The following is a 26,647-nucleotide window of genomic DNA, read 5'->3' on the forward strand; positions in this document are numbered from 1 at the left end:
GTATATGTAACAAAGAATTATATGCAGCATATATAAATATGTTTTTAAAAATATGGTTGAAAATACAAAAACCTAATTTTTAAAAGAACAATTTATAGGAAAGGATATTTAAATGGCTAATACACATATAAAAATTGCTCAGTGTCACTGATAATCAGACAATTGCAAATTAAAGGAAAACAAGACACTGTTTGCACAAATCAGATTGGCAAAAAATGAAAAGCTTGATGATATCAAATGTTGGCAAAGATCCAGGGAAGCACATACTTGCATACGCTGCTGATGAAGTTATGCTTTATTATAGTCCTTCTAGAAGGTAATTTGACAATGTTATGAAATCTGAAAATGTGCCCTTCATGTGACCTAGAGATTCCATTATTTTTCCAGATATCTAAAAATACCTGACCTGTATATTCAGAAATATGTATTACAGCTCATTGGTGATAGTAAATAATTGAAAGCAGCTAAAACATTCACCAAGAGTGGAATAGAGTGTGTACTTATCTCTCAACTCACCAAGTTGTTTACATTAAATATGGACAGCTTTCTGTATGTCAGTTACACCTTAGTAGTTTCAAAATTTTAATCCAAATGTAATCCTATATATATATGTGTGTATATATTTATACATATATATGTATATTTATGTGTGTGTGTGTGCTGTCTTATTTCTACGTTCTCTATTCTGTTCCATTGGTCTGTGTGTCTGTTTTTGTACCAGTACCATGTTGTTTTAGTTAATGTAACCCTGTAAATATAATTTGAAGTTGGGTAGCATGATGCCTCCAGTTTTGTTCTTTTTGCTTAGGATTGCCTTGGCTATTTGAGCTCTTTTTTGGTTCCATATGAATTTTACAATTGTTCTCTCTAGTTCTGTGAAGAATGTCAACATTCTCGAATCTATAAATTGAATCTATAAATTGCTTTGGGCAGTATGGCCATTTTAATGATATTGATTCTTTCTATCCAGGAACATGGAATGTTCTTCCATTTTTTTGTGTCGTCTCTGATTTCTTTGAGCAATGGTTAGTAGTTCTCCTTGTAGAGATCTTTTACCTCCCTAATTAGCTGTATTCTGTGGTATTATATCTTATTCTTTTTGTGGTAATTGTGAATGGGAATTCATTCCTGACTTGGCTCTTGACTGGTGGTGTTATATAGGAATGCTAGTGATTTTTGCATATTAATTTTGTATTTTGAGACTTTGAGGAAGTTGTTTATCAGCTTAATAAGCTTTCTGGCTGAGACTGTGGGGTTTTCTAAATATAGGATCATGTCATCTGCAAACAGGGATAGTTTGACTTCCTATTTAGATGCCTTTATTTCTCTCTTGCCTGCATAATTCAGTATATTAAAAGGGCAATACATCATGACCATATAATGTTTATCCCAGAAATCTAAGATTAGTCTAAACTTTGAAAATCTGTCCATGTAATTTACCATATTAGCAAACTAAAACAAACAAAAATAAAAATACCTTAATAATATCAGAAATCACATTTGACAAGATCTATCATCCATTCCTGATAAAAAAAAATTATCAGCAAACTGGGAATAGAAGGGGACTTCCCAACCTGATGAAGGGCATCTGTGAAAACCTTACAGTTAACATCATACTTAATGGTGAAAGAATGAATGCTTCCCCCTAAGATCAGGAATAAAACAAAGATTTTCCTTCCCACCACATCTATCAACATTGTATTGGCAGTCCTATTCTGTACCATCAGGTAAAGAAAAGTAATATAATGTATACAGACTAGGAAGGAGGAAGTAAAACTGTCTTTGTTTTCAGACATGATTATCTATGTAGAAAATCTAATGTAATCTACAAAAAACCTACTAAAATTATAAATTAGTAAGCTTACAGAATATATGGTCAACATAATGACATAATTATGAATACCTGTGTACTCAACCCCTCCAACCCAAGAACTAGACTATTCCAAGTAGCTTAAATCTAGTGTGTGCTTCTCCCTTATTCCATTACCATGCTTTAAAAACATCTCAATATTTAATATATATATATTATATTTCATGGATGCATAATATAGATAAAGGAATGAGAAAAAATTAGAGTGTTAGAATATATATCCACTTAGTAAGAGATAAGAATGAGGATTAAGTTTGAGAGATGCTTTATCTATATCTGTTATTCTAATATTTTTAAGGGCAATGAATTTATAGTTCAATTGCTTTAATATTTTTAAGTACAAACTTAAAAAAAAAGACTTGAGGTAAATATTCCGAAGTGCTTATTATTGGTTGAGTTTCAGCAGCGTTAATATTAATGGATTTCTTTTTTTTTTTACTACTTTCTGTTATTTGTTTCTATACCTTAATATGTTATTTAATTTTCTAGAAACAAAAAGGAAATTGATTTATTTGGGATTATGAATGAGAAGTTCTTGTGTATAGTGATTTGAAGGAGTAATAAGAAACCTTCCATATTATCACATGTGGAGATATTAAGATCTATTGGAAAACAAATCCACTGTACATGTGTAACACATTGCAATTGATGAGTATATATCAATTTATAACCCGTATTTCAAGTATTTTAGTTACAACTGATAGTAAGAACTTTTTTTTTACTTCATGCTATTGCTGTAGAAGAAATCATGTCAAAACTCAGTGGCTTAAAACAATAGTCATCATTATTCTAACCCACAAGTCTATGGTTTGGTGGGGGATTGACACACTAGGCTGAGCTCAGCTAATCTCAGATTGATTCATTCATTTGTTTGTAATTCAACTGGCTTATTTATGTGTCTGCAAGTCTGCCAGGGCTCTGCTCTAATGCGGGTTTGTATGATGCACTGTAGCTGTTCCACACATGTCTCATCCTTATCCAGAGACCAGCATACAGGCCCAGATATGACCTTCTCATGGCCATGGCAGAAATGGCAGAGGGTAAGTGGAAACGTGCAAGACCTCTTAATAATGTGTGAATACCTGTGGCATACTCTCAGTGTGGATTGGCTATGATATTTTTGATGTGCCAGGCAATGTGCTAAACACTTTATATACATTATTCATTTACTTCTCTATCCAGTCTTATGAAGGACTGCTATTATCCCAATTATACAGGGAAGGAAGCAGGATTACATGGACACTTGTCCAAGGTTATTGGTTATTAAGCTGGAAAACCTGAAATCTGAACTTGAGCCTTAGATTTTAGCCAAGGAACAAAGGTACCTAGACAAGCACTTAAAATTGCCATGGCTAGTATTTTTGTCATGGATACTGTTTTTGTCATTAATAATATTAAAATACATTGTAAAATTGTACTTTGGTATATCATATGATTTGCTAAGCTTAATATTCTCTATATCAACATTTGTCCAGCAAGATTTCGAGAGCAATACTTTGTATGATGGGTGAAGAAGAAATGCAATTTGCCTAATTTGCAGATGTGGAGACGTCATTACTTTTTTTCTTTTAACAAACAAAGCACCATTTAATTTTTCTTTCAAAGTGCTTTAAATATGTTGAAGTCAATTATTTACGTTTTAGATTCTGATATTTGTAGATCTGATTTAATTTTTAGAACAGTTCAGTAATTTGGTAACCAGTGATTCAGACCATTGTATCTGTACACATCCATTAAACACTCCTTTCTCAAACTTCATTGACTTTTTCATTAAAACCTTTGAAAGTTACTGGAACATAGCAGAAACTCAAGCTTCATCTATGCAGACTCTTCTGTTGTTCCAGAGGTTTCATATAAGTATCAAGACATGGTAGGGGCATTTAGTTTTCATTATTATGTTTCTAAACTCCCATCAAATGAGCTAGTCATCATCTGATTTGGTCCTTGTCCAACTGCCTACACATGCACTTGCAGAAGTGCCCCTTTTTGCCCAATTGCTTTAATCTCTCTATTACCCTGTCATCCTTAGGTACACAGGAAATGCTAAGACAGTGTCTAAGGCATCTGCTTTAGCCATCCTTCCACCTATTTAATTATTTGGGACCATACCACCTTTCCAACCACTACACAGGCTATAGGAAAAATATATTTTTGTTTTTGGATTTCCAAAACCAAAACTAGGGATTTTGCCAGTTCTCCAAGACATAGCCAGGGAGCATTGACTAGCAGCATCTCCTTGGGAACCTCTGAAGTCCAAGCTCTCACCACTTCTCCAACTCTCCTGACTTTTCTAACTCAACCCTTCCATGTTCTTGTTTGAGTCTCTCTGTTCTTCTAAAGCGCTAGGCTTTTGAAATCTTGAAGCTAAGAAGTAAGGTCTCCACTTCTCTTTCCTGTCTCTATCACTTTTCTGAGCCAATCAGCACTGAATGCCTTAGCTGCTGCTAGAATGCTTAAAGGTTGTAGGAGAAGGTAAAATCTAAGACTGCATAAGAAGGGAATACTAGGGATTGTAAAAAAGTAATTTGTTTTCTAAGTACATTCAGGCCTCATTTCTTTGTATTGTCTAGACTATCTGGCCTTCAGGAGGTACATCTTTAAGAGAAAGAAATTGGACTAATTGGTTTTTCAAGTTGAGCTCTGAAGAACCTAAAGGGATTTGTGCTGGTAGCAGAGCTCCCCTCTACCTCTTCTCAACTAATGTATCTCTCTTTGCTTTGATCCTTTTACATACTGAGCTTGGTAAACAATTTTCCTTTAAATAAATGTTTCTAAAATGTTTGAAACCCATTCCATTTGACTTTAATACTCTGTGAATAACATGGCAGTTGGTAATATAGACCCTTGCCTATTATCCCCACTGGCCTGCAGTCTCTCCTCATTCCCTAAATGCACTGGTGTCTGTTTGCAGGAAATACATTTCTTTTTTCTTTTCTTTTCTTTTCTTTTCTTTTCTTTTCTTTTCTTTTCCTTTCCTTTCCCTTCCTTTTCTTTTCTTTTCTTTTCTTTTTTTTCTTTCTTTCCTTCCTTCCTTCCTTTTTTTTTTTTTTTTGACAGCGTATCACTTTGTTGCCTAGGCTGGTGGCACCATCATGGCTCACTGTAGCCTCAACCCACCACCCACTCCTGCCCACCCTGGCTTAAGCAGTCTTCCCACCTCACCCTCCCAAGTAGCTGGGACCACAGCCATGCACCACCATGTCCAGCTTTGTTTGTTTGCTTGTTTGTTTGTTGTCGTTTGTAGTGACAAGGTTTCCCTATGTTGCCCAGGCTGGTTTTGAACTCCTGGGCTCTGGCGATGCTCCCACCTTGGCCTCTTAAAGTGCTGGGATTACAGGTGCCCTCAGAGAATAAGGTTTGATTGATGGGAGGAAGAAAAGAGAAGCACACATTTGGACCCCACAGGTCCATTGACTTTGCAGAAATATGGTCCAAGGCAGAAGGTGATGGAACTACTTGAATGATCCTATGAATTTCTGAATATAAAAGGATTCCAAAGCCCTAGATGATCCAATACGGCACAGAGCAGAGCCCTGCTGGCCCTGAGCTCTGTAAGGAACCTAGCACCATCCTGGTACCACAAGGAATAGAAGCTTTGGGGGCATTCAGGTATTGTCCTTGGCATGAATATTATTCTCATGACAGGCATCATAGGCATACTTGTTCAGATAGGAACCAAAGAAGCTAGAGAAAAGAAAAAGAACAGGAAATGTTCTGTGGTCACTGCCACTGACTCACTGGGTTGTAAACATTTTTTGAGGATTTCTAGAAATAACAGGAAGATACCTGGGAGAAGACACTGAGGTTTTTGGATTACTAATGTAGGCTCCATTTATCTAGGATGCATTTAGCCATTATATTACTGTCTGCAAAGCAAATAATGCCGAAGAAAGTTTTTCTAATCTATAAAGAAGCATACATTCATACAAATTCCACTCTAATTATTATCTTTATTTATGTAGTAGAACAATTTCCAGCTGAAGAAGTGATCCACCTGAGTAAGCATTTCCATGGTGTTCCTTTTATATCTGAGTTAGAGTTCTGGTTTTGTTCCCAGCCTTACCTCCAACTCATCATTGTGAAACTAAGAAATCATTTAGCCTCTCAGCACCTCAAAATCTTTCTTCTGTGAATGAGGATAATGGGTAAACATTTTCTTGCTTCATTGAACTGTTGTGAAGTTTAATTAGATAATGTTTACACAGTCCTTTGAACTCTACTAATTAAAGTGATGTGTAAATATGGTGCTTCCTTTTATCAGGATGGCTTGACTGAGCCATTTCATGAAGAGTTACAGATGACTATGATAGGAGTATCCATAGGGAAGTGATTAATTTTTTTTAATTCATGTAAACTCAATTCTGAGATTATCAAATACACATATGAAAATATCCAGTTGCAGCTGTAATTAGTGAGAATAAGGATATAGCCTCCCACTGGCTGAAGAGCTAATGGTCACACCTTCACATTAGGGAAAGCTTAGCTCCTAGGGTGTAGACTAGTGCTCTGTTTGCTTTAGGTATTGCTATCATGTTTTTCTGTTACCTTTATTCGGTATATTTTTGCCTAGGCAACATTGGTGATTTATTTTATATTTGTCATATAATGAATCACAAAATAGCATATTTACAATCCCTTGATGAGAAAGACATAAGCTTTAAAGTAGTGTGAATCTCTATAGATGATCCATTGGTTCATTTACTTATCAAAGAGATTTTCACCTGAAGCAGAAAAATCTTAGATAAATCGGAAATCTTACTAAGTTTCCCAAGGAGACTGTTTTACTCTATTATTATCATCTCAATTACTTTTGAAATTCTGCATTAGTAAGAGACCCTTTCTTTTGCCAGAAATAAGTTGATAAAGGATTAATTAGCTTGGGGGGAAAAACACAAGTTTTTCTCCATAAGCCTTCTTTGTGCCTTAGTGTATAATTATCTTTGTTAGATAGAATTTTCTAAATGATAATATTATAGTTATGTAACAATTCAATTTCGTATGCTACTGAATGACTCAGAATTTGGAGTTAATATAATTTATTGAAAACTTATGTAACTAATATGGGAGTTTTGAAAACTGCTAAATATCATAATGGGAGTTTACAGCAGGAAATATTTCTATAAAATCTAGTAGCTAGTTTTTTTATACTTGTAATGCATAATAAATACATTATATATAATAATAAATAATATATAAGTAATGTATGAATAAATTGTGTGTACTTTCATTACCTGTGTACTTCAGGGATATGTCTGCTGATGGACCAGCATAACATAAAAGCATTTCAAACTGTTTGAAACTTCAAATTTAGAGTCTGCTTTTGTATCTTCTGAAATATATTTTCTGCCTCAAATCCTCACCAGTATGATATGAGTAGAATTACACAGAAATTTGAAATTATTTAGGTCCAGGCGGAAGACTTGTGAAAAGTGTGGCGGTGCCTTAGTAAATTCTAAGGCATAATAGCAGAAGGTGTATCATTTGATATTTCCAGAAAGAGGAAGATAAGTATAGATTATTTTGATCCAAGGAGACACTAAAGAAAACAAAATACAGATCTAAAACTGTAAAACATGTAGCCTCAGGATGCACAAAGATAAAACAGAATTCAAATTTGCTACCATGGAGAATGAATATTCTATTTACGGACCTAAGGTCCTGAATGAATCTGTATCCCTACACAATGGGGTTTTTAGGTATTCTTTTTTTAAATAGAAAGATAAATGTTAGTTTTAGTCATTAGCTAGTGGTTTTCTTTTTGGCCAAAATTCATTTTATTTTTTTTCTTTTTATTATTATTATTATACTTTAAGTTCTAGAGTACATGTGCACAACGTACACGTTTGTTACATATGTATACATGTGCCATGTTGGTGTGCTGCACCCATTAACTCGTCATTTAACATTAGGTATATCTCCTAATGCTATCCCTCCCCCCCTTCCCCCACCCCACAACAGGCCCTGGTGTGTGATGTTCCCCTTCCTGTGTCCATGTGTTCTCATTGTTCAATTCCCACCTATGACTGAGAACATGCAGTGTTTGGTTTTTTGTTCTTGTGACAGTTTGCTGAGAATGATGGTTTCCAGCTTCATGCATGTCCCTGCAAAGGACATGAACTCATCATTTTTTATGGCTGCATAGTATTCCATGGTGTATATGTGCCACATTTTCTTAATCCAGTCTATCATTGTTGGACATTTGGGTTGGTTCCAAGTCTTTGCTATTGTGAGTAGTGCCGCAATAAACATACATGTGCATGTGTCTTTATAGCAGCATGATTTATAATCCTTTGGGTATATACACAGTAATGGGATTGCTGGGTCAAATGGTATTTCTAGTTCTAGATCCTTGAGGAATCGCCACACTGTCTTCCACAATGGTTGAACTAGTTTACAGTCCCAGCAACAGTGTAAAAGTGTTCCTATTTCTCCATATCCTCTCCAGCACCTGTTGTTTCCTGACTTTTTAATGATTGCCATTCTAACTGGCGTGAGATGGTATCTCACTGTGGTTTTGATTTGCATTTCTCTGAGGACCAGTGATGATGAGCATTTTTTCATGTGTCTGTTGGCTGCATAAATGTCTTCTTTTGAGAAGTTTCTGTTCATATCCTTCACCCACTTGTTGATGGGGTTGTTTGTTTTTTTCTTGTAAATTTGTTTGAGTTCATTGTAGATTCTGGATATTAGCCCTTTGTCAGATGAGTAGATTGCAAAAATTTTCTCCCATTGTGTAGGTTGCCTGTTCACTCTGATGGTAGTTTCTTTTGCTGTGCAGAAGCTCTTTAGTTTAATTAGATTCCATTTGTCAATTTTGGCTTTTGTTGCCATTGCTTTTGGTGTTTTAGACATGAAGTCCTTGCCCATGCCTATGTCCTGAATGGTATTGCCTAGGTTTTCTTCTAAGGTTTTTATGGTTTTAGGTCTAACATTTAAGTCTTTAATCCATCTTGAATTAATTTTTCTTGAATTAATCCATCTTGAATTAATTTTTGTATAAAGTGTAAGGAAGGGATCCAGTTTCAGCTTTCTACATATGGCTAGCCAGTTTTCCCAGCACCATTTATTAAATAGGGAATCCTTTCCCCATTGCTTGTTTTTGTCAGGTTTGTCAAAGATCAGATGGTTGTAGATGTGTGGTATTATTTCTGAGGACTCTGTTCCGTTCCATTGGTCTATATCTCTATTTTGGTACCAGTACCATGCTGTTTTGGTTACTGTAGCCTTGTAGTATAGTTTGAAGTCAGGTAGCATGATGCCTCCAGCTTGTTCTTTTGGCTTAGGATTGTCTTGGCAGTGCGGGCTCTTTTTTGGTTCCATATGAACTTTAAAGTAGTTTTTTCAGTTCTGTGAAGAAAGTCGTTGGTAGCTTGATGGGGATGGCATTGAATCTATAAATTACTTTGGGCAGTATGGCCATTTTCACAATATTGATTCTTCCTATCCATGAGCATGGAATGTTCTTCCATTTGTTTGTATCCTCTTTTATTTCATTGAGCAGTGGTTTGTAGTTCTCCTTGAAGAGGTCCTTCACATCCCTTGTAAGTTGGATTCCTAAGTATTTTATTCTCTTTGAAGCATAGCTAGTAGTTTTAAGAGGGTATTATGTAAGTTCAGATAGAGGTCAATCTGAAGCTGGATAGATGTAGCCCTAATAATGTTGTTGATAATACCAAAGTTTTACCCACAAAAATTCTGGCATCGCTTTGATATCTTCAGTTTGGGCTTGATTTGGATACAAAGGTATTGGTAAGTCTACGTCGTTATCCAAACTAGCTATGAATAGGGCATCCTAAGGGATTTTAAGAGAGATAAATCAGGACATCATTTAATCTGGCAATTCCACTTTCAGAGTATCAAATTAACAGGTGTGGGATCACAGAGGAGGAAAGACTGTATTTCTGTTCTAAGCCTGGACATAAGGAATGTTTAGGAGTTGTTAGAAATGCCCACCACCTGCATAGTATGTTTATTCCAAGGGGAATGTTGAATAAGAATAGAAGAGTTTAAGGCTAATATGGTCATACCTATATCAATCAAAAGGTTGTTCTTTTAACATTATAAGAAATTTCTCCTTCTGAATTTAAGGGTAAAATGAGAAACTGGGCATTTGATTTCCTTTAAAGCACTTCTATTTTTACATCCTTCATTTTTTCCCTTTATTTTTTAATATATTACCTTTTTTTGTCAGTGTTCTTTCTGTTTACAGAATCTGCAAATGTCTTTACCGAGTAACTCCCTGTTCAGGGAGTGTTTAATGATTGGTAATATTGGATTGTTTTATCTGTAGGGGCCTGAATTTGATTTAAGTCTTATTTGATTTTTGTGCCAAGTCCCTTTCAAAATGTTCAACAGGGTGCTAGAGGTCTGGCAATAGGCTGTTTCCCGTTTCTGCTTTTTCTTGTGTTTTAACTCTTTTATTTCTGGCTTAAGGTCATTCACAAGAAAATGAGCAGAAAGTAAGGCTTCATCTGAATCAGTGTTTCCTTCTGAATTCTGTCAAAAGGTGTCAAATCACCTATCCTTGAACTCCCTAATGAACTGATTCTTTCTTTGCTTATAGGACTGAATCAGAGTCCAATCTATGTTCATAGGAATGATTTGGGGGATAGCTTCCAAAAGACATTCAAAATCTACAGCTTGCAAAATCTCTCTGATTTCTTATGCAATTAGGAATCTTTGTATTATGCCTTTTTATCCAGTTCTTTTTTATATGAGCATATGAAGTAATAGATATCGATTTGAAGAGTATGGGTTTTACATTCCTAAAACTATTCCTGATGTCTCTGCAGATTTTATCATGGTGAGACTTTGGGTACATTTTAATAATGGCTTTTAGCTCAGAATGAGAAGAAGTCTTAAAATTAACAAAAAGAGTTTTTTTCTGTTCTGACAGGGGCTTAACTTTACAAGATAATGCACTTTAGGGGTTTCTGGACAGCCAGAAGAAAGGGGGAACAAGCCAGGGGGAGATGGAGAAACACGCTGGGAGAAAAAGAATAATAAGATAAAGGCCATTAAGTTTGTGTTGAAGTTTGAAGGAATCTAAAAGAGATTAAGTAATTCACTTTTTTTTTTTTGCCTCAACAAAGGAATCTTTCAAGGGAACGATTTTGAAGTCTGAATAATTTTGAATACTTCCTCAAACACATTAACAATGCAGATCATTGGATGTTTGAAATTTTATTCCTTTATGTTCTAAGGCACCTCTCAAATGTACACTTTTGTTCATATCAAAACTCCTTGAAAATGTCTATTATAATTCTAAATTATCTTTAGTGAAACTAAGCCATTTAGAAAGATAATAAATATAAGAATTTATGTTATGGTACAAATAGATGTACAAAGAAAGAGTCTGTCAGAGGGGGAATGGTCTTCGGTTTAAACTGAGCCAAGTCCAGCAGAGTCTAGGAACCATCAGGTGAAAGTACTGCTGTGTACCTCCTGCCTCAGCCCCCCATGGCCTGATGGCTGGGCCTTCTCCAGGTGCAAACCTCACACATGTGCAGTTTTCACAGATAGTAAGGTTTGGAGAGATTTCACGAGACAGACTGGGAAAAGCACTCATAAGATTTTGGTAAGTGACCTTGAGGCAAAATTTTTCCAGAGTTTTCCATAGTTCAGAGGAACTTTCTGAATTTCTCAGTCCTCAAGAACTGTTTGATTTTCTTTTCTTTCTTTTTTTTTTTTCAAGTAGAGATGGGGTTTCACCATGTTGGCCAGGCTGGTCTCAAACCCCTGACCTCAAGTGATACACCTCCTTCAGCCTCCCAAAGTGCTGGGATTACAGGCATAAGCCACTACGCCCAGCCTGTCAAAGTTAGTTTGAGGATGGATTTATCTGGTTTACACCCATTCCCTTTCTGTGAACTTTGCTTTTATAGAGATACAAAAAAATGATACGGATAGAGATATATAGTGTAGTTAATAATAAAACTGATTTCTACCAAGGATAAAAGTTATTCAAATCTGATCAATCAAAGGATTCCTTAAAAAGGGCTTCTTATTCATAGAAGACAAAATAAATGCAGTTCATGGGGAACTTTAAGTAACAAAATATATAAGAGGTCAGACTCAATGTGAGCCATACCTCATCGTAACAGTAGGAGAGACCAGCAACTCCTTACCCTAAAAGGAAGCTCAATACGCCACAAGGCACTCCTGCTTTTTGACTCAAGTCTTGGATCATTTACAACAGAAGTTCTTCACTAGATCTTTCTGGATCTTTAAGATTATTGAATGCTGGTTCCCCAAAAATATCACCCAAACAATTCAATGATATGACAAATCTTAGTTTCTGGTTACTGTAGCATGGGTGAGAACTGCATTGACAGAGCCTTATAGCAGTGGTATGCTGAAGCTTGCTCCACCAGCCTGTGAGATTGATTCTGAGCATCTCTTCCCCAATCCATGTTCAGTGAGGTCACATTAGTAACTTGAAGTCAGCCATGGTAGGACCATTTATGTTATAGAAATCATCAAATTCTACACATCAGAGACATTTTTTCTCCCGGAGAGCCAGTTAAACTTAGTAACATGTTAGGGTGTGGGGGCAAAGTTGAAATATTTATAAGATATTAGAGTTTGTTTCAAAGCAAGTCTTTATTTTTTAATTTTTCTACTTTAAGTTCCAGGATACATGTGCAGAATGTGCAGGTTTGTTACATAGGTATCCGTATGCCATGGTCGTTTGCTGCACCTATCAACCCATCACCTAGGTTTTAAGCCCTGCATAGGTTAGCTATTTGTCCTGATGCTCACCCCACCCCCAACAGGCCCCAATGTCTGTTGTTCCCTTTCCTGTTCCATGTGTTCTCATTCTTCAACTCCCACTTATGAATGAGAACATGCAGTATTTGGTTTTCCGTTCCTGTGCTAGTTTGCTGAGGATGATGGCTTCCAGCTTCATCCATGTCCCTGCAAAGGACATGATCTCCTTCCCTTTTGTGGCTGCATAGTATTCCACAGTGTATATGTACCACATTTTCTTTATCCAGTCTATCATTGATGGGCATTTGGGTTGGTTCCAAGTCTTTGTTATTGTAAATAGTGCTGCAATAAATATATGTGTGCATGTGTCTTTATAAGAGAATGATTTATAATCCCTTGGATATATAGCCAGTAATGGGATTGCTGGGTCAAATGGTATTTCTGGTTCTAGATCCTTGAGGAATCACCACACTGTCTTCCACAATGGTTGAACTAATTTATATTCCCACTAACAATATAAAAGGGTTCCTATTTCTCCACTGCCTCACCAGCATGTTGTTTCTTGACTTTTTAGTAATTCCCTTTCTGACTGGTGTGAGATGGTATCTCGTTGTGCTTTTGATTTGCATTTCTCTAATGATCAGTGATGTTGAGCTTTTTTTTCATATGTATGTTGGCCACGTAAATGTCTTCTTTTGAGGAGCACCTGTTCATATCCTTTGCCCACTTTTTGATGGGGTTGTTTGTTTTTTTCTTGTAAATTTTTTAAAATTCGTTGTAAATTCTGGATATTAGACCTTTGTCATATGGTGGATTGAAAAAATTTTCTCCTATTCTGTATGTTGCCTGTTCACTCTGATGATAGTTTCTTTTGCTGTGCGGAAGCACTTTAGTTTATTTACATCCCATTTGTCGATTTTAGCTTTTGTTGCAATTGCTTTTGGTGATTTCATTATAAGTCTTTGTCCATGCCTATGTCCTGAGTGGTATTGCAAGGCAAGTCTTTTAACATGCCTTATGGAGGCTTGCTTAGAATTGGATGATTATAATATGAAAGTTTAGGATTGGTGGATACAAAGAGAGGGTTTTGAAGCAAGAGTTTCAAAACATCCTACAGAATCAGCTGTTTGATGCTACCTACTGAAACATCAAAAGATTTGATATTCATTAAATGAGTTTTTCGTAAGTTCCTGAGACAAAATCACTTTCATCTTTCATCTTTCTGAGCAAGAGTTTCCTGGAGTAAGAAAGTTATGTAGATGAAGACAGCTGAATAATAAAATAATGTTAATATTACAGCTTATAATATATAAGCTATGTGAGCATAGATGGTTTTGGTTCTCACATATAATGCTTGAGCCCTCAAATTATATATAAAAATTAAGGATTGGTTCCCATGGAATTATGATAGCAACAACAGAAAAAGTAAAGCTCATAGGAATCATTCACTTGAAATCATTTATTTTCAGCTCTAACAAAAAAATATCTGGACTGTGTATCCTAATGGTATATGTCTTTTATTTATCTAATATTTAAATCGATTTTGATTCTATTTTATCCAATGACAAGAATTTATATTGCATTTGTATACTTGGGGAATTAAACACATTAAGTCTAAGAACTTTCTTTTCAATATCTATAAAAATACACTGATTGAACAACTATATGCTTCTGATCATTTGCCTCTACAAGACAGCAATGTAAGTAGACTACTTAGTGTGTTTAGCATAACTAAAATAGAGATTTTGTATGTTTGTCATAATTCCAACCATTAAATATAATTTATATAATTCTCTATCTTCTTAAGTAGAATGAATGATAGAGTCAAAGGTCAACACAACTTCAGAAATGAATTACTTGGGAAAAGAAAGAAGAGGTTTTTTTAAAATTTGAAAGACAAAGGAGAATGTTTAAATCATAGAATTGAAAGGCATAACTAATACAGAAGTTTGTAAGTCTGGCAGAAGCTTAGAGAAGACCTAGATGCTTTTGTAGTTCAAACACCATGAGGACAGCATGGAGGAGCAAAAGGGGTCCCAGTACCTCTATCGCTTGCATAAGAATGGTGAGACAGAACACTCACACAAATCAGCCAAAGCAGATTTTTTTTTCACAGATATGCAGCAAGAATAAACAGAAGCCTAGAATCCTTGGTGAGCCAGCTTCCCAAGGCTCAGGAAACTGCCTACAGCGAATGGAGTCTCATCTGTGCTTGCCCCACTGTGACACAGCTGAGGGAGCTCAATACACCCTAGATACCACTTGAATTGCTGAGCTGAAGCACTGAGGAGCATCCCGTTCTAGGAGGGAGGAGGACATAGCTTAGGTTGTACCCAACACTTTCTCTTTATCTCAAGATGCCCCATTCTAGTTACTAGGATGCCCCATTCTAGAACTAGAATGGGATAAAGAGAAAGTCACTGTTAAGTGACAGGGGAAAGAGCTGAGGCAGCCAAGGTCATCTGGGGATTTGTCCTCCTACAACTAACCTTCCCAGTTCAATCCCTTCTTTATTTTGAATATTGCTAATAAGGAATAAGGGCACTATACAGTTTCTCTTTGTGGTATATTATCCTTAGAATATTCTTTATACTGAGCTAAAATATACTCCCTCCCTTTGTGTTTTTTCCTTTCTTCTCTCCAAAACCATATAGAGTAAAATCTTCCTGATTTGCAGTTTAACATATTGAAGAAACTACTACAGTTATTGGGGTTTTCTCATTTTGTTTTTAGGTGTATGCATTTGTTTGTTTGTTTGTTTGTTTGTTTGTTTCTGAGATAGGTAGCCTAAGTTCATTTAACCATTCCTCTAGTGCAGAGGGTTTCACTGTGTGGTCAGTGCACTGGTGATGGTCTGTGACTATTTCTTACCATCTGCACATATGTTATAGGTCTGCAAGAAGATAGGGAGCTTGCACCAAACTATAAATCAACACACCACTTATTTCATTGAAAAATTCTTGCTACAAAAAAATAATAAAGTTCGCTGAATTAAACCGTGTTTATTGAGATAGTTGCTCTATGTTGTGGCACAAGACTTTATCTTATTGCAGATCAGTAATAAGCAATTGAACCAGCTAGTTTGATAGCAAGTGATAAGAATTTGACATGATTTCTAGACTGGTTCTAACCATTCTTCCCTAGACCAGCCTCTGAAGTACAACCAACTATTCCAGAGAGTTTGCTAAAAATATATTGGAAAATATTACATCCTTGTATCTGGAGACCATGTTAGTTTTGTATTGAGTTTTTAATCAAGTACAGCACTTCATGAGAATTATACATTTGTTCCCATTCAGATTCTTCTTGATAATTACAATCCATTATTCCAAAATTACAACCCAGTAGCCATTCTGTCCAATTTGGTGTCATTTGCAAATATGGGCTGTATAGCTACTAGTATGTTAAAAAACAAAACAAACAACTACCTTTAAAAAAATTTTTCCTGAGTCCATGGTTCAGCTGATCAGTTATTGTGACCTTGACTCACTCATTTCTGATGATCTTTCTGGGGCCTGATCAAGCATCTGCCATCACTGGTTGTTGGCAGGGGGCTGATCAGTCTATTACGGCCTCAGCTAAAGTGACTCAGCTTTCCTCTATGGTACTTGTATCCTTCAGTAGGCTAGCTTGAGCTTGTTTTCATGGCCATGATGTGGTTCCAAGAGAGATAAGAAGCACACAAGACCTTTGTAAGGATCAGTCCCACCACTGGCCTAGAGTAAAGCAGAAAAAAGGTGAAAATGGATCTGGAGGAGAACAAAGATAAAACCATCACAATGCCAATATGTCCTTCCAAATTATTTATTAAAAATTTGAACATGGTATTGACAAATACTTTTCACAGAAGACCTCAATAGACCTTACAAATGCATTGGTCAACAGTTTTATAATATGTTATTTAGCTATCTATGACTCTACCAGTAGATGCTTTCATCTAACCTACATTTTTCCATTCATAAGAGTTCAGTGAAAAGGTTTCTAAAATTCAATGCTGTAATTAAGAAATTACCTATTATTTTCTGAACATAAATGACCATCACTGCATTATTTATAATAGCAAAATATTAGAAACACTGCAGGAATGAATACATTTTTATGGTAATCCATATAATTAATTAGTTCATATGGCTCCTCATTTTCAAATAAAATAAAATGGGAAAATGCTCACATTTTAATTTAATGACAGAGTGGTGAGATACATAGTGAGACACAATATTAAGGAAATACAGGTTTCATATTTTATATTTAATATATAAATATTTTGAAATCCTGGAAAGGAATACACTAAAAATACTAATACTTATTTTCTTTGGATAGTAAGATAATAGTGATTTTTATTTTCATGTTAAATTTTTATATATTTTTCAAATTTTCTACAGTGGATATATAAAGCATCATTATCCAAAACAGACAAATATTTAAGGTTTTTTTCCATTTTGTAATTTTCCTGGGAATTAAAATCAAGCTCACACTTTCCTCTATTTTGAAAATTTTGCCATTTGTTCATTGCCATTTAATATTCTCTGAGATGTTATAATAATCAGAGGGAGATTGGGATCTTTGCCATTAGCATAGTAGCTGGACTATAATAACTATTTTATGGATATTTTTATCTTGAACTTTTTTCTGCAGCTATACTCAATGTATGTCTTCTTTTTCTATTGGATGCCAAGAAGAAACAGGATTTTATGACTATCTGGAGCAATGAATAGTACCTATGTCAGAACCAATAAAAAAGATAAGTTCTATATCACAGGATAGGAAAGCAAGGGAAAAATAGATCTCAAACATTGGTGACTCTTCTGTTACACCGTTATGAGACTAAGGAAGCTATCCCACAGCTATATCTATGTTGACACTGACCATTTGTTTATAGCCTTTAAACTCTTGCTAGCAGTAAAAATCATGTTACAGTTACAAGGTGACATTTAAGCCACCTGTAATGCTTAAACGGATAGTACAGGTGCTAGAATGTCTCTAACAATGCAGCGGGTAGGCTTTTCCTGCAAGAGATCTAGAATACGAATGTGAGAACATCACCTACCAACACCATGTCCACTAGAAGTATTGTGATAGAATAATAAAGATGATCACAGAGTCTTTGATTCTCCTCCCATTGAGAAGTGGAGTCTCTGTTCCTCTTCCTGATCTGAGTGGACCGTGTTACTTCTTGACCAATAGTATATGACAGAAGTGACATTATGCTAGTTTCCCAGTCCAAGCATTAAGAGGCTGGTAACTAATACTTCTTGTCTCCTGGAACACTCACTCTTGGAAGCCAGCTGCCAGGCTGTGAGAAACCAAGCCCCATGGAGAGTTCATGCGTATGTGTTCCAGTTGACAGCCTTAGCTATGCTCCCAGCCAATCACAAGCATCCACTGCAACCATGTAAGTGAGTCCTCTTAGCCTGGTCATGTCTTTAGATGATTCTAGCTTCAGACACTATCTGACTCCAATTACGTGAAAGATCCTAAGCCAGATGCATCCAGATGAACTCAGTCAACCCACAGAACCATAAGACATAATAATAAATTGTTGTTTTAATCTATTAAATTTGTGGTTGGATTGTTCAATGTTATTTTTTTAAAAACTGGAACATTAACCATTGTTAGCTGGTACTGTTGTATTTGAAACAAAATTTGAAAATAATTGCAGGAAATAGATGGTGGCATAAGATCTCTGTAGATGTATCTTTCAAACTGAAACAGACCAATATTGAGGAGAGCTTACTATACATGACACCTTTCAGAATCATATACGGACATCGTGATTCAAAGAAACCAAGAAAAAATAAAAAGAAAGCTCAAGGTAGCACTTAGCACTGCACGTTTGGAGTTGATGAGATGCCATTATGAGTATGGCACTTTACTGTTTATGACAACCCTGGGGAATATGAATTATTATTATCTTCATTCTTTCTTTCCCCCTCCCTTCCTATCTCTCATCTCTCTCCCTTCCTCCCTCCCTTCCTCCCTTTTTTCTTTCCCTCCTTCCGATTTCCAAGTTGCTTTCACTGTGCTCCACTCCACCACACCTCAGCAGGAGCCTGTCTCATGTCCGCAATCTCCCCATGCCATTCATAGTATGTGACATACAAAAGGATGCTGCTCAAGCAGGTATCCCTGTGATGTCAGGTGAGCGATCTCTGAGGTGAGAGGCTAGCTCCTGCAGGATTTCATCCTCAGAAGTCCTTATGTGCTGCCTTAATCATCTTTGTTCTTCTCTCAGATCAGAAATCATCAATGACCTGTTTTTTAAGGAACGATGTGTTACACATACATATATATATGTGTGTGTGCGTGCGTGTGTGTGTGTGTGTGTGTGTGTGTGTGTGTATTTTTAAAGCCTACCAAAACAGATATATACACCTTTGTTATGCTGAAGGACAAACAACTCTTTTTGTTTTCAGGTATTCCAAAGTTGATTACGTCTGATATGGTTAAAGAAGGTGCTGCTGTAATTGATGTGGGTATCAACTATGTCCACGATCCAGTGACAGGAAAGACAAAATTAGTTGGAGATGTGGACTTTGAAGGTAATAAACCAATATCTTTTGATAGGTGAAGAAGATAAAAAAATTCCACCTTACATATTTTAAAAATAGAGAAGTTTCATTTATGGGGGAATTATTAACTTATTAATCATCACCTCTTTCTTCTGAGGGAAAAGAGTTTAACCAGACTTAAATATTTACTTTCTCCCTCCCTCTCTCTTTCCCTCCCTTTCATCCTTCCTTTCTTCCTTTTCTCCCTCTCTTCTAATTGTATCATTAATATTTGGTTTAGGGAACAAATTTCTTGTAGTACAGTTTTTATTGATAGAATACAGCTGGCCTTTTATAGACCTGGGAATAGTTTTGAATTTTGGGAGTTGACATCTTACTCTACGCTTAGTCAAATATGCTCTATGCTCAGCCATTCACTCTTAGAGCCAGAAGGCACCTTAGGGTGTGTCTGCCAACCCTAACTATATTTCAGATCTAGGTAGTTATCTAGATAGTTGAAGTTAGTGTTTTTCACTTGTGTTTTAGAGAGAATAAAGAAAAGGAACTAAGCTAAAGTTTTTGTGGTCAATGAAAGATACAAGGCAACAAATATGTAGTAGTAAAAAAAAATTCTAATCCAGTCTTCTCTTTACAAAAGGGGAAACTGGGCCCCAGTATTTCTAGATGCCTGACCCTCTAATCTGATTTTACTTCCGTTACCTTTGTCATATATTTACCTGCATTCAGATTTTCAGTGTAGCCTAGGAGTCTTAGATGTCTATGAAGGCATGAATATAGTAAAGTTAAGTGGTGACATTTTTATGTTAGAAATATTTTTTGTGTAAGACTGATTATTCTGGCCAAAAAGTACAGTGCCACATCAAGAACTTTGTTAGTTATAGGTGTGTCCTTCTTACAGAGAAACTGAAAAGAGTAGGTGATGCCATCTTAAAAGTAATTTAGATTTTGATTTTTCACTTAGAACCTGGTCATCAGCTGATGGTTTACCCAAGTTCTAGCATATTGTTGAGTAAAATAGAAAATGCAGATAGTTAGAAGTGTCCTAGGGTACTGGCCCTATATGTGTGAGATTCTAAGATACATCAGGGACCAGATCCAAGTAAGCCATTTGAGCCTAAAAGAAAAAGAAAACCCTAAGGACACATATGTGCAACAGTGCGTTTTAGAGACAAAATGGTGTAAATAAGAGCAAAGTACAGATGTACCTTACCAAAGAAAACACTGATGCCCTCATTGGCTCTAATACATAGGGTCTCTGACATGGTTGGAACTCTATTCTAGCAAGGATGGCTCTTGACATGAACATGTGTATCTGTACGTATATACATATGTCTGTGTGTGTGTTGTGTACATGCTGAAATCACTAGGGAATGACCTCATTTATTTGTTTAATCTTTCATGTTCAATCACTTAGGCCAGATATGAGTAACTTATTTGAATTTCTTAACTTGAAAGAGTAAAGTGCATTTTATTTTAAAAACCTGGCCTTATTTATTTTCTTTACTGTCATTCTGTTTCTTGATAACATTATAATTATGCATTCATTGCAAATTACCACATTTGTGATGCACCCGGATGGCATTGACAACATGAGATAACCAGCTTGAGGCAAGAAAAGCACGGATGTTTGCAGTTCACAACCTTGACTACCTGTAAGGCAAGCTTACCCAGCTGTTGAGTTCAGCGCATTTTACAAGACTCTTCTCTCATAGAGTATTTTTTTGGTCTCATATAACTTCCATGCTTTCTTCTTTTTTAAGTAAGAATGTTTTTTACTGAAAGTAAAAAGTATTCTGAAAGCAATTTTTACATGAGCATTTTTGGTGGGTGTGTATGCTTAGTAGCACATATACATACTCACTTCATGTCACATGAAGTCTAACTTGTTAATTACTATTAAATCAAATTGTAGTTCTGTATATCTAAGTATATATAAAAATTTTAAAAGGAGATGGAAAAGAGACAAAGATATGAGATGAATAGGGCTGGGAGACCTAGCCTGTTGCCCTGTAGCTTTGCCATCTCACTAGCTGTCAGTGCTATCAGTTAAATGATAGCAATTATATTAGTGGCTCCATTCAGCTCTGCTGTTTGGCATATCTTGGACATCCAACAGAGCATTACAAAATGATCATGTAAAAGCACAGAAACTTTCACCTGGAAGGTCGAGCTTTTCTAATCCTATCATAAAAGACACCTATATGATTAGTTGTATCTAGCTTGCCAGCCTGCTGGTTCATGGAACCAGAGTACTAATGAGGACCTGGACTTGGTAAAGAAGGCCTTGCCAGTGAGGCCATGACTCAGCCACCCATAGGAGCAGGCAAGTGATAGGTTTTGACATGTTGCTCTTCAAGTTGTTCATCAGGACTTAACCTGAGGTGAGGGATGATCCCCCAACTGAGAGGGAGGAACTTTAAGATGGGTTATGCCACAAAACTCGTAAGTAACATTTGGCTTCAAATTGCCACAGGGAAAGTGTGGTGGCTGCTTTGTGAGTATCGGTGAAAAGTTTCACTATAACTATAGCCAAGATAAACAAAACAGATGTAGATAAAATCAGTCGTTGAAGTAAATCATCCTTGCAGAAATCTTTGTTTCATTAGTAAAGAAAACTGGGTGACCCAGTTAAAAGTAGATAACATTGATGGGAATGATTTATCCACATAAATGAACAAAATGGCTGTGACGGAAAGGATGACAATGTCCCAGAGGATGTAAAAAACTTCACATTAAAGGAATCTGCAGTGATATTTCATGCCATTGAAAGGGCAAAGGATAAAATGTTGGAAGCTGACTCATACTTAGAAAGGAATCTGCCAGTTCACCAAGGCATAGAAAAGATGCTTGCTCCTTCTAACTGGTGTGAGATGGTATCTCATTGTGGTTTTGATTTGCATTTCTCTGATGGCCAGTGATGATGAGCATTTATTCATGTGTCTTTTGGCTGCATAAATGTCTTCTTTTGAGAAGTGTCCGTTCATATCCTTTGCCCACTTGTTGATGGGGTTGTTTGTTTTTTTTCTTGTAAATTTGTTTGAGTTCTTTGTAGATTCTGCATATTAGCCCTTTATCAGATGAGCAGATTGCAAAAATTTTCTCCCATTCTGTACATTGCCTGTTCACTCTGATGGGAGTTTCTTTTGCTGTGCAAAAGCTCTAAAAATCAGGAAACAACAGGTGCTGGAGAGGATGTGGAGAAATAGGAACACTTTTACACTGTTGCTGGGACTGTAAACTAGTTCAACCATTGTGGAAGTCAGTGTGGTGATTCCTCAGGGATCTAGAACTAGAAATACCATTTGACTCAGCCATCCCATTACTGGGTATATACCCAAAGGATTATAAATCATGCTGCTATAAAGACACATGCACACGTATGTTTATTTCAGTACTATTCACAATAGCAAAGACTTGGAACCAACCCAAATGTCCATCAATGATAGACTGGATTAACAAAATGTGGCACATATACACCATGGAATACTATGCAGCCATAAAAAAGGATGAGTTCATGTCTTTTGTAGGGACATGCATGAAGCTGGAAACCATCATTCTCAGCAAACTATCGAAAGGACAAAAAACCAAACACCGCATGTTCTCAGTCATAGGTGGGAACTGAACAATGAGAACACTTGGACACAGGAAGGGGAACATCACACACCGGGGCCTGTTGTGGGGTGGGGGGAGGGGGGAGGGATAGCATTAGGAGATATACCTACTGTAAATGACGAGTTAATGGGTGCAGCACACCAACATGGCACATGTATACATATGTAACAAACCCGCACGTTGTGCACATGTACCCTAAAACTTAAAGTATAATAAAAAAAAAGACTTAAAAAAAAAAGATGCTTGCTCCTAATCATAGTTGTATGACCAAAAGAAGGCAAGCACCATTCAAACTATCCTTCGCGAAATGTTTACAGAGAAATAAAACACTTCAGTTCTCAATGTTTCCAACATTTTAAATTGCATTCGTTTTTTTAAATATTAGTTTAATTTTGCTAGTAGTTAGTAGTAGTTTTACTATTAGTTTTACTACTAGTAAATAATAATATTTGTTTTACTATTATCAGTAATATTAATTTTACTATTTTTAATCCCCTATACATTTATAAACCACAGTAAGATAACTTTTAATGTTTTGACAAAAAATTTTTAAAGGTCACTAAACAAATATAATTTCTCCCATTGACTATTAAAATTGCTTCACACTGTTTCAACAGTCATCTTTGTGGTCTTACACTACTGTGAAAACTGAGCACTGCCTGTATTTTTCTCTGTGTCCAATTAAATCTCATGAAATTAGTGATCATGTAGTTCTAATTCATATCCAATGCCATAATCACTCTACATGATTATTCAGTTGTTTGGTTGCAGTTTCTCACTATTACTATTACTGTCCCGGTAGGTTGTTCACTGTGGAAGGTAATGTTTGCTAAGCACCTTGCCAACCATTATGTTCTTTTCCTCAACATACATCCAAGTTAGGCCTTTCGTGCAATGCCATGCCTCTCTGGATGTTTTGGGAAATAAATAGGACCTTAAGGTTATTACTAAATTGAAGTGCTATTTTGTTTTGTATTGATTTCCAATTACAGAACTTGACAGTTCATCAATATGTCCAGCTTCTGACAAATGCTTAACATTCCTCTTCTATTACTTGAACATACTTCCTCCTTCCTAACTTATGACATTAAAAGAAGAAACAGTATTTAAAAGCATCTGTGATAACATTATTTTGCATGTCTAAGAATTATTTTTCGTTACTAATAATCATGCAGTGAATAATTATTCATTTATAAGTTTATATTTGCTATGTAGATTATTACTTTTTTACACTTAGGTATACCTACTTTCACAGGCAATTTTTTTAAACCATTTTCTATTGTAGCTTTGAAAGAAACTTCATACATTTCTGACAAAGAAGGCTGTATTCTCAAAAGATAGAAATGAGATTACGTGCCATGAGTAGTAAATAGCTTCTTATGAATAACACATTGGAAAATAGTATGTAGTCCTAGACTCAAAAACTCTTAATTATACTGTTCTTAATTCATCAAATGGATTTGGTCAGCTAAACAGTCTAATTAATGACTTCCATGCTGTTAATTCAATTAACCATGCTCTTATGAGTGAATTCTTGGGCCTCATTTATTTCTCATAGCTAACGCAAAGACATTTCTCTACCCTTTTGATGCTTTAGTAGCTTTGCTTCAATTTTATGATGCTTCCTGCAGGGATTGAGGTGGAATAAGAACTGGAGTGTCTATTCCCTGTTGCCTGCCATCTCTCCTCCCTGTATTCCAACTCTGACAATGCCTTTCCACTCATTGGTTTATACTAAAACAAGGAATAAAATAGACAGGAAGGAATTGGTGTTGTAAAGAAAGCAAAGAGATAGGAAAGAGAAATGATGTGTAGGCATTTTTGTTAAAATAAAAATAGATGAGGTTAATGTCTAAGAGTGACTTTCCTCTCTCTACTGTCTTACATAATTGGATAGTAAAATTTAAAGTGGTAAGTCTTTGTAAAGGTGATAACAATATAATGTAAAGGTACATTATATTGTTGATGAAACTGGTTTAAATTACAAAAGTAAAGAAGTCACACTTTATGGAAAAGAATGTCTACTCCTCTAGCACAACTGACATTATCATTATATTTTGTACTAGAGTTGCTTCCAGACATTTTATGTATGCATCAACTATATAGTTTGAGGAATATATGTGACTTATGCACTTAAACTTGTTTTACTGATTTGCCATGCTGAGGTTCTGGTTTGTGGTTATGTTCAGTGCGTATATCATTATTTGGTTCATCCTTTTTCTATTGTTAAACTCTTAGGTTGTTTCCATTTTTTCCTTTTAAGTATTATACTTGAGTATAGGTGAAGGGCTATAACAAAGGGAAATCAAAATGCATTGACTCAAGATAATTTGGCTAGCCAGGCGTGGTGGCTCACACCTGAAATCTCAGCATGTTGGGAGACCGAGGAGTGTGGATCACTTGAGGTCAGGAGTTCGGGACAAGTCTGGCCAATGTGGTGAAACCCTGTCTCTACTAAAAATAAAAAATTCGCTAGGTGTGGTGGTGCACTCCTGTAATCCCAGCTACTCAGGAGGCTGATGAAGGAGAATTGCTTGAACCTGGGAGGCAGAGGTTGCAGTGAGCTGAGATCGTGCCACTGCACTCCAGCCTAGGCGACACAGTGAGACTGTGTCTCAAAAAAAAAGATAATTTGGCTCTTTCCCATAAAAGTCTGGAATTAGGGAGGCAGTCAATGGAGTTAGGCAGCTATGCTTCATTCAGGGATACCGTTTTCTCCTATCCCACTGTTTATATTAGTTTTCCAGAGATGCCATAACAAAGTACCACAGACAGAATGGTTTAAACAGAAATTTACTTCTTACAATTCTGGAGGCGGGAAGTCCAGGATCAGGGGATTGGTAGGGATGTTTCTGCTGAGGCAACATTGCCAGGTAGATGGCCATTTTCTCTGTGTGTCTTCTCATTGTCTTCCCTCTGTATGTGTCCATGTCCAAATTTCCTCTTCTCAGAAGGTTGGATTAGACCCTATGCTAATAACCTCATTTTAACTTAATTTTGTTTTTAAAGATTATGTCTGCTGAAACAGTCACATTGTGAGGTACTGGGGTTAAGACTTCAACATCTGAATTTAGAGGGGACACAATTCATCCCATAACACCGTTCCACCTGAGTGTTGTCCTTATCCACATGGTTGAAGTTGAATTGCCTCCTCATTTATGTTCTCTTCTAAGGAAAAGTGAAAGGGAGAGCCCAGAACAAGAAAATCCATCTTTAATAAAATTGAACTAGAAGGTGCATGCATCACATCTGCTAGCTTTCTACGGACCTGAATATAGTCATGTGTGGAGTACAAGGGATGTGGAATCCATAGTCTCTGAACGGGAGGCTACACTTTGGTAAATAATAATTTACACTTTACATAAGAACTTGAAGACTAATCTCTTACTTAGGGTAGAAAAGAAAGATATTTATTTATCTAACATCCACATATCATTCAGCTTACCTATCCAAAATTCATTTTGTTCTGAAAAACCTCAGGGGACAATCTCGTCATTGTCTGATTGCTTTCTAATTGGTTTCAAAGCATGCTCCAGTTACTAACTTTTTTCTGGGGTTTTGGTGAAATCCTAGTGTCACTGAAGACATATCTTGGCTCAGATCTTACCCTGAGCTTTCCATGGATCTTAGATACACAGATGTGCAATAAAATTTGTGCAGGTAATACAACCTCACCTAAATGTCTTTAATTCTAACTAAACTGTTTATTATTCAATCATTGTTAGAGATTTGATACTTTTTGACCATGTTATACAATTTTGAAAATTGTGTCAGGTCCCTTTGTGACTTTCATTTTTTATATCTCTATCTTAACTGGTTTCTTTTCAGTCTCTTGATTATTACCGTTTTTAGTATAGCCCTTCAGATTCTTCAAATTAGGTTCATTCATTTAGTTGTTCAATGCTATTGAGCATCTGCTATGTGTCAGGCATTTTTATAGCCACTT

At 36.1% G+C, this 26,647-nt stretch overlaps 1 protein-coding gene across 13 annotated transcripts in view; it reads left to right on the forward strand.

The window, feature by feature from the left end:
- The window catches only part of MTHFD2L (methylenetetrahydrofolate dehydrogenase (NADP+ dependent) 2 like), a 186,497-nt gene that overhangs the window by 145,846 nt on the left and 14,004 nt on the right, over positions 1-26,647 (forward strand). For 11 of the 13 annotated variants that reach the window (XM_054484935.2, XM_054484934.2, XM_054484936.2 and 8 more), the window contains one exon: positions 18,994-19,119. The exons of 1 other annotated variant lie outside the window; for it this stretch is intronic. In XM_054484935.2, the coding sequence (XP_054340910.1) occupies positions 18,994-19,119 (126 nt within the window). Of the gene's footprint in view, positions 1-2,852; positions 2,911-18,993; positions 19,120-26,647 lie in introns of those variants that run through there. One more of the 13 variants, XM_063663758.1, reaches the window with a different exon arrangement.

Source organism: Pongo pygmaeus, chromosome 3 (assembly GCF_028885625.2).
Source record: "Pongo pygmaeus isolate AG05252 chromosome 3, NHGRI_mPonPyg2-v2.0_pri, whole genome shotgun sequence".
In the NCBI taxonomy this organism is placed as follows: Eukaryota; Metazoa; Chordata; class Mammalia; order Primates; family Hominidae; genus Pongo; species Pongo pygmaeus.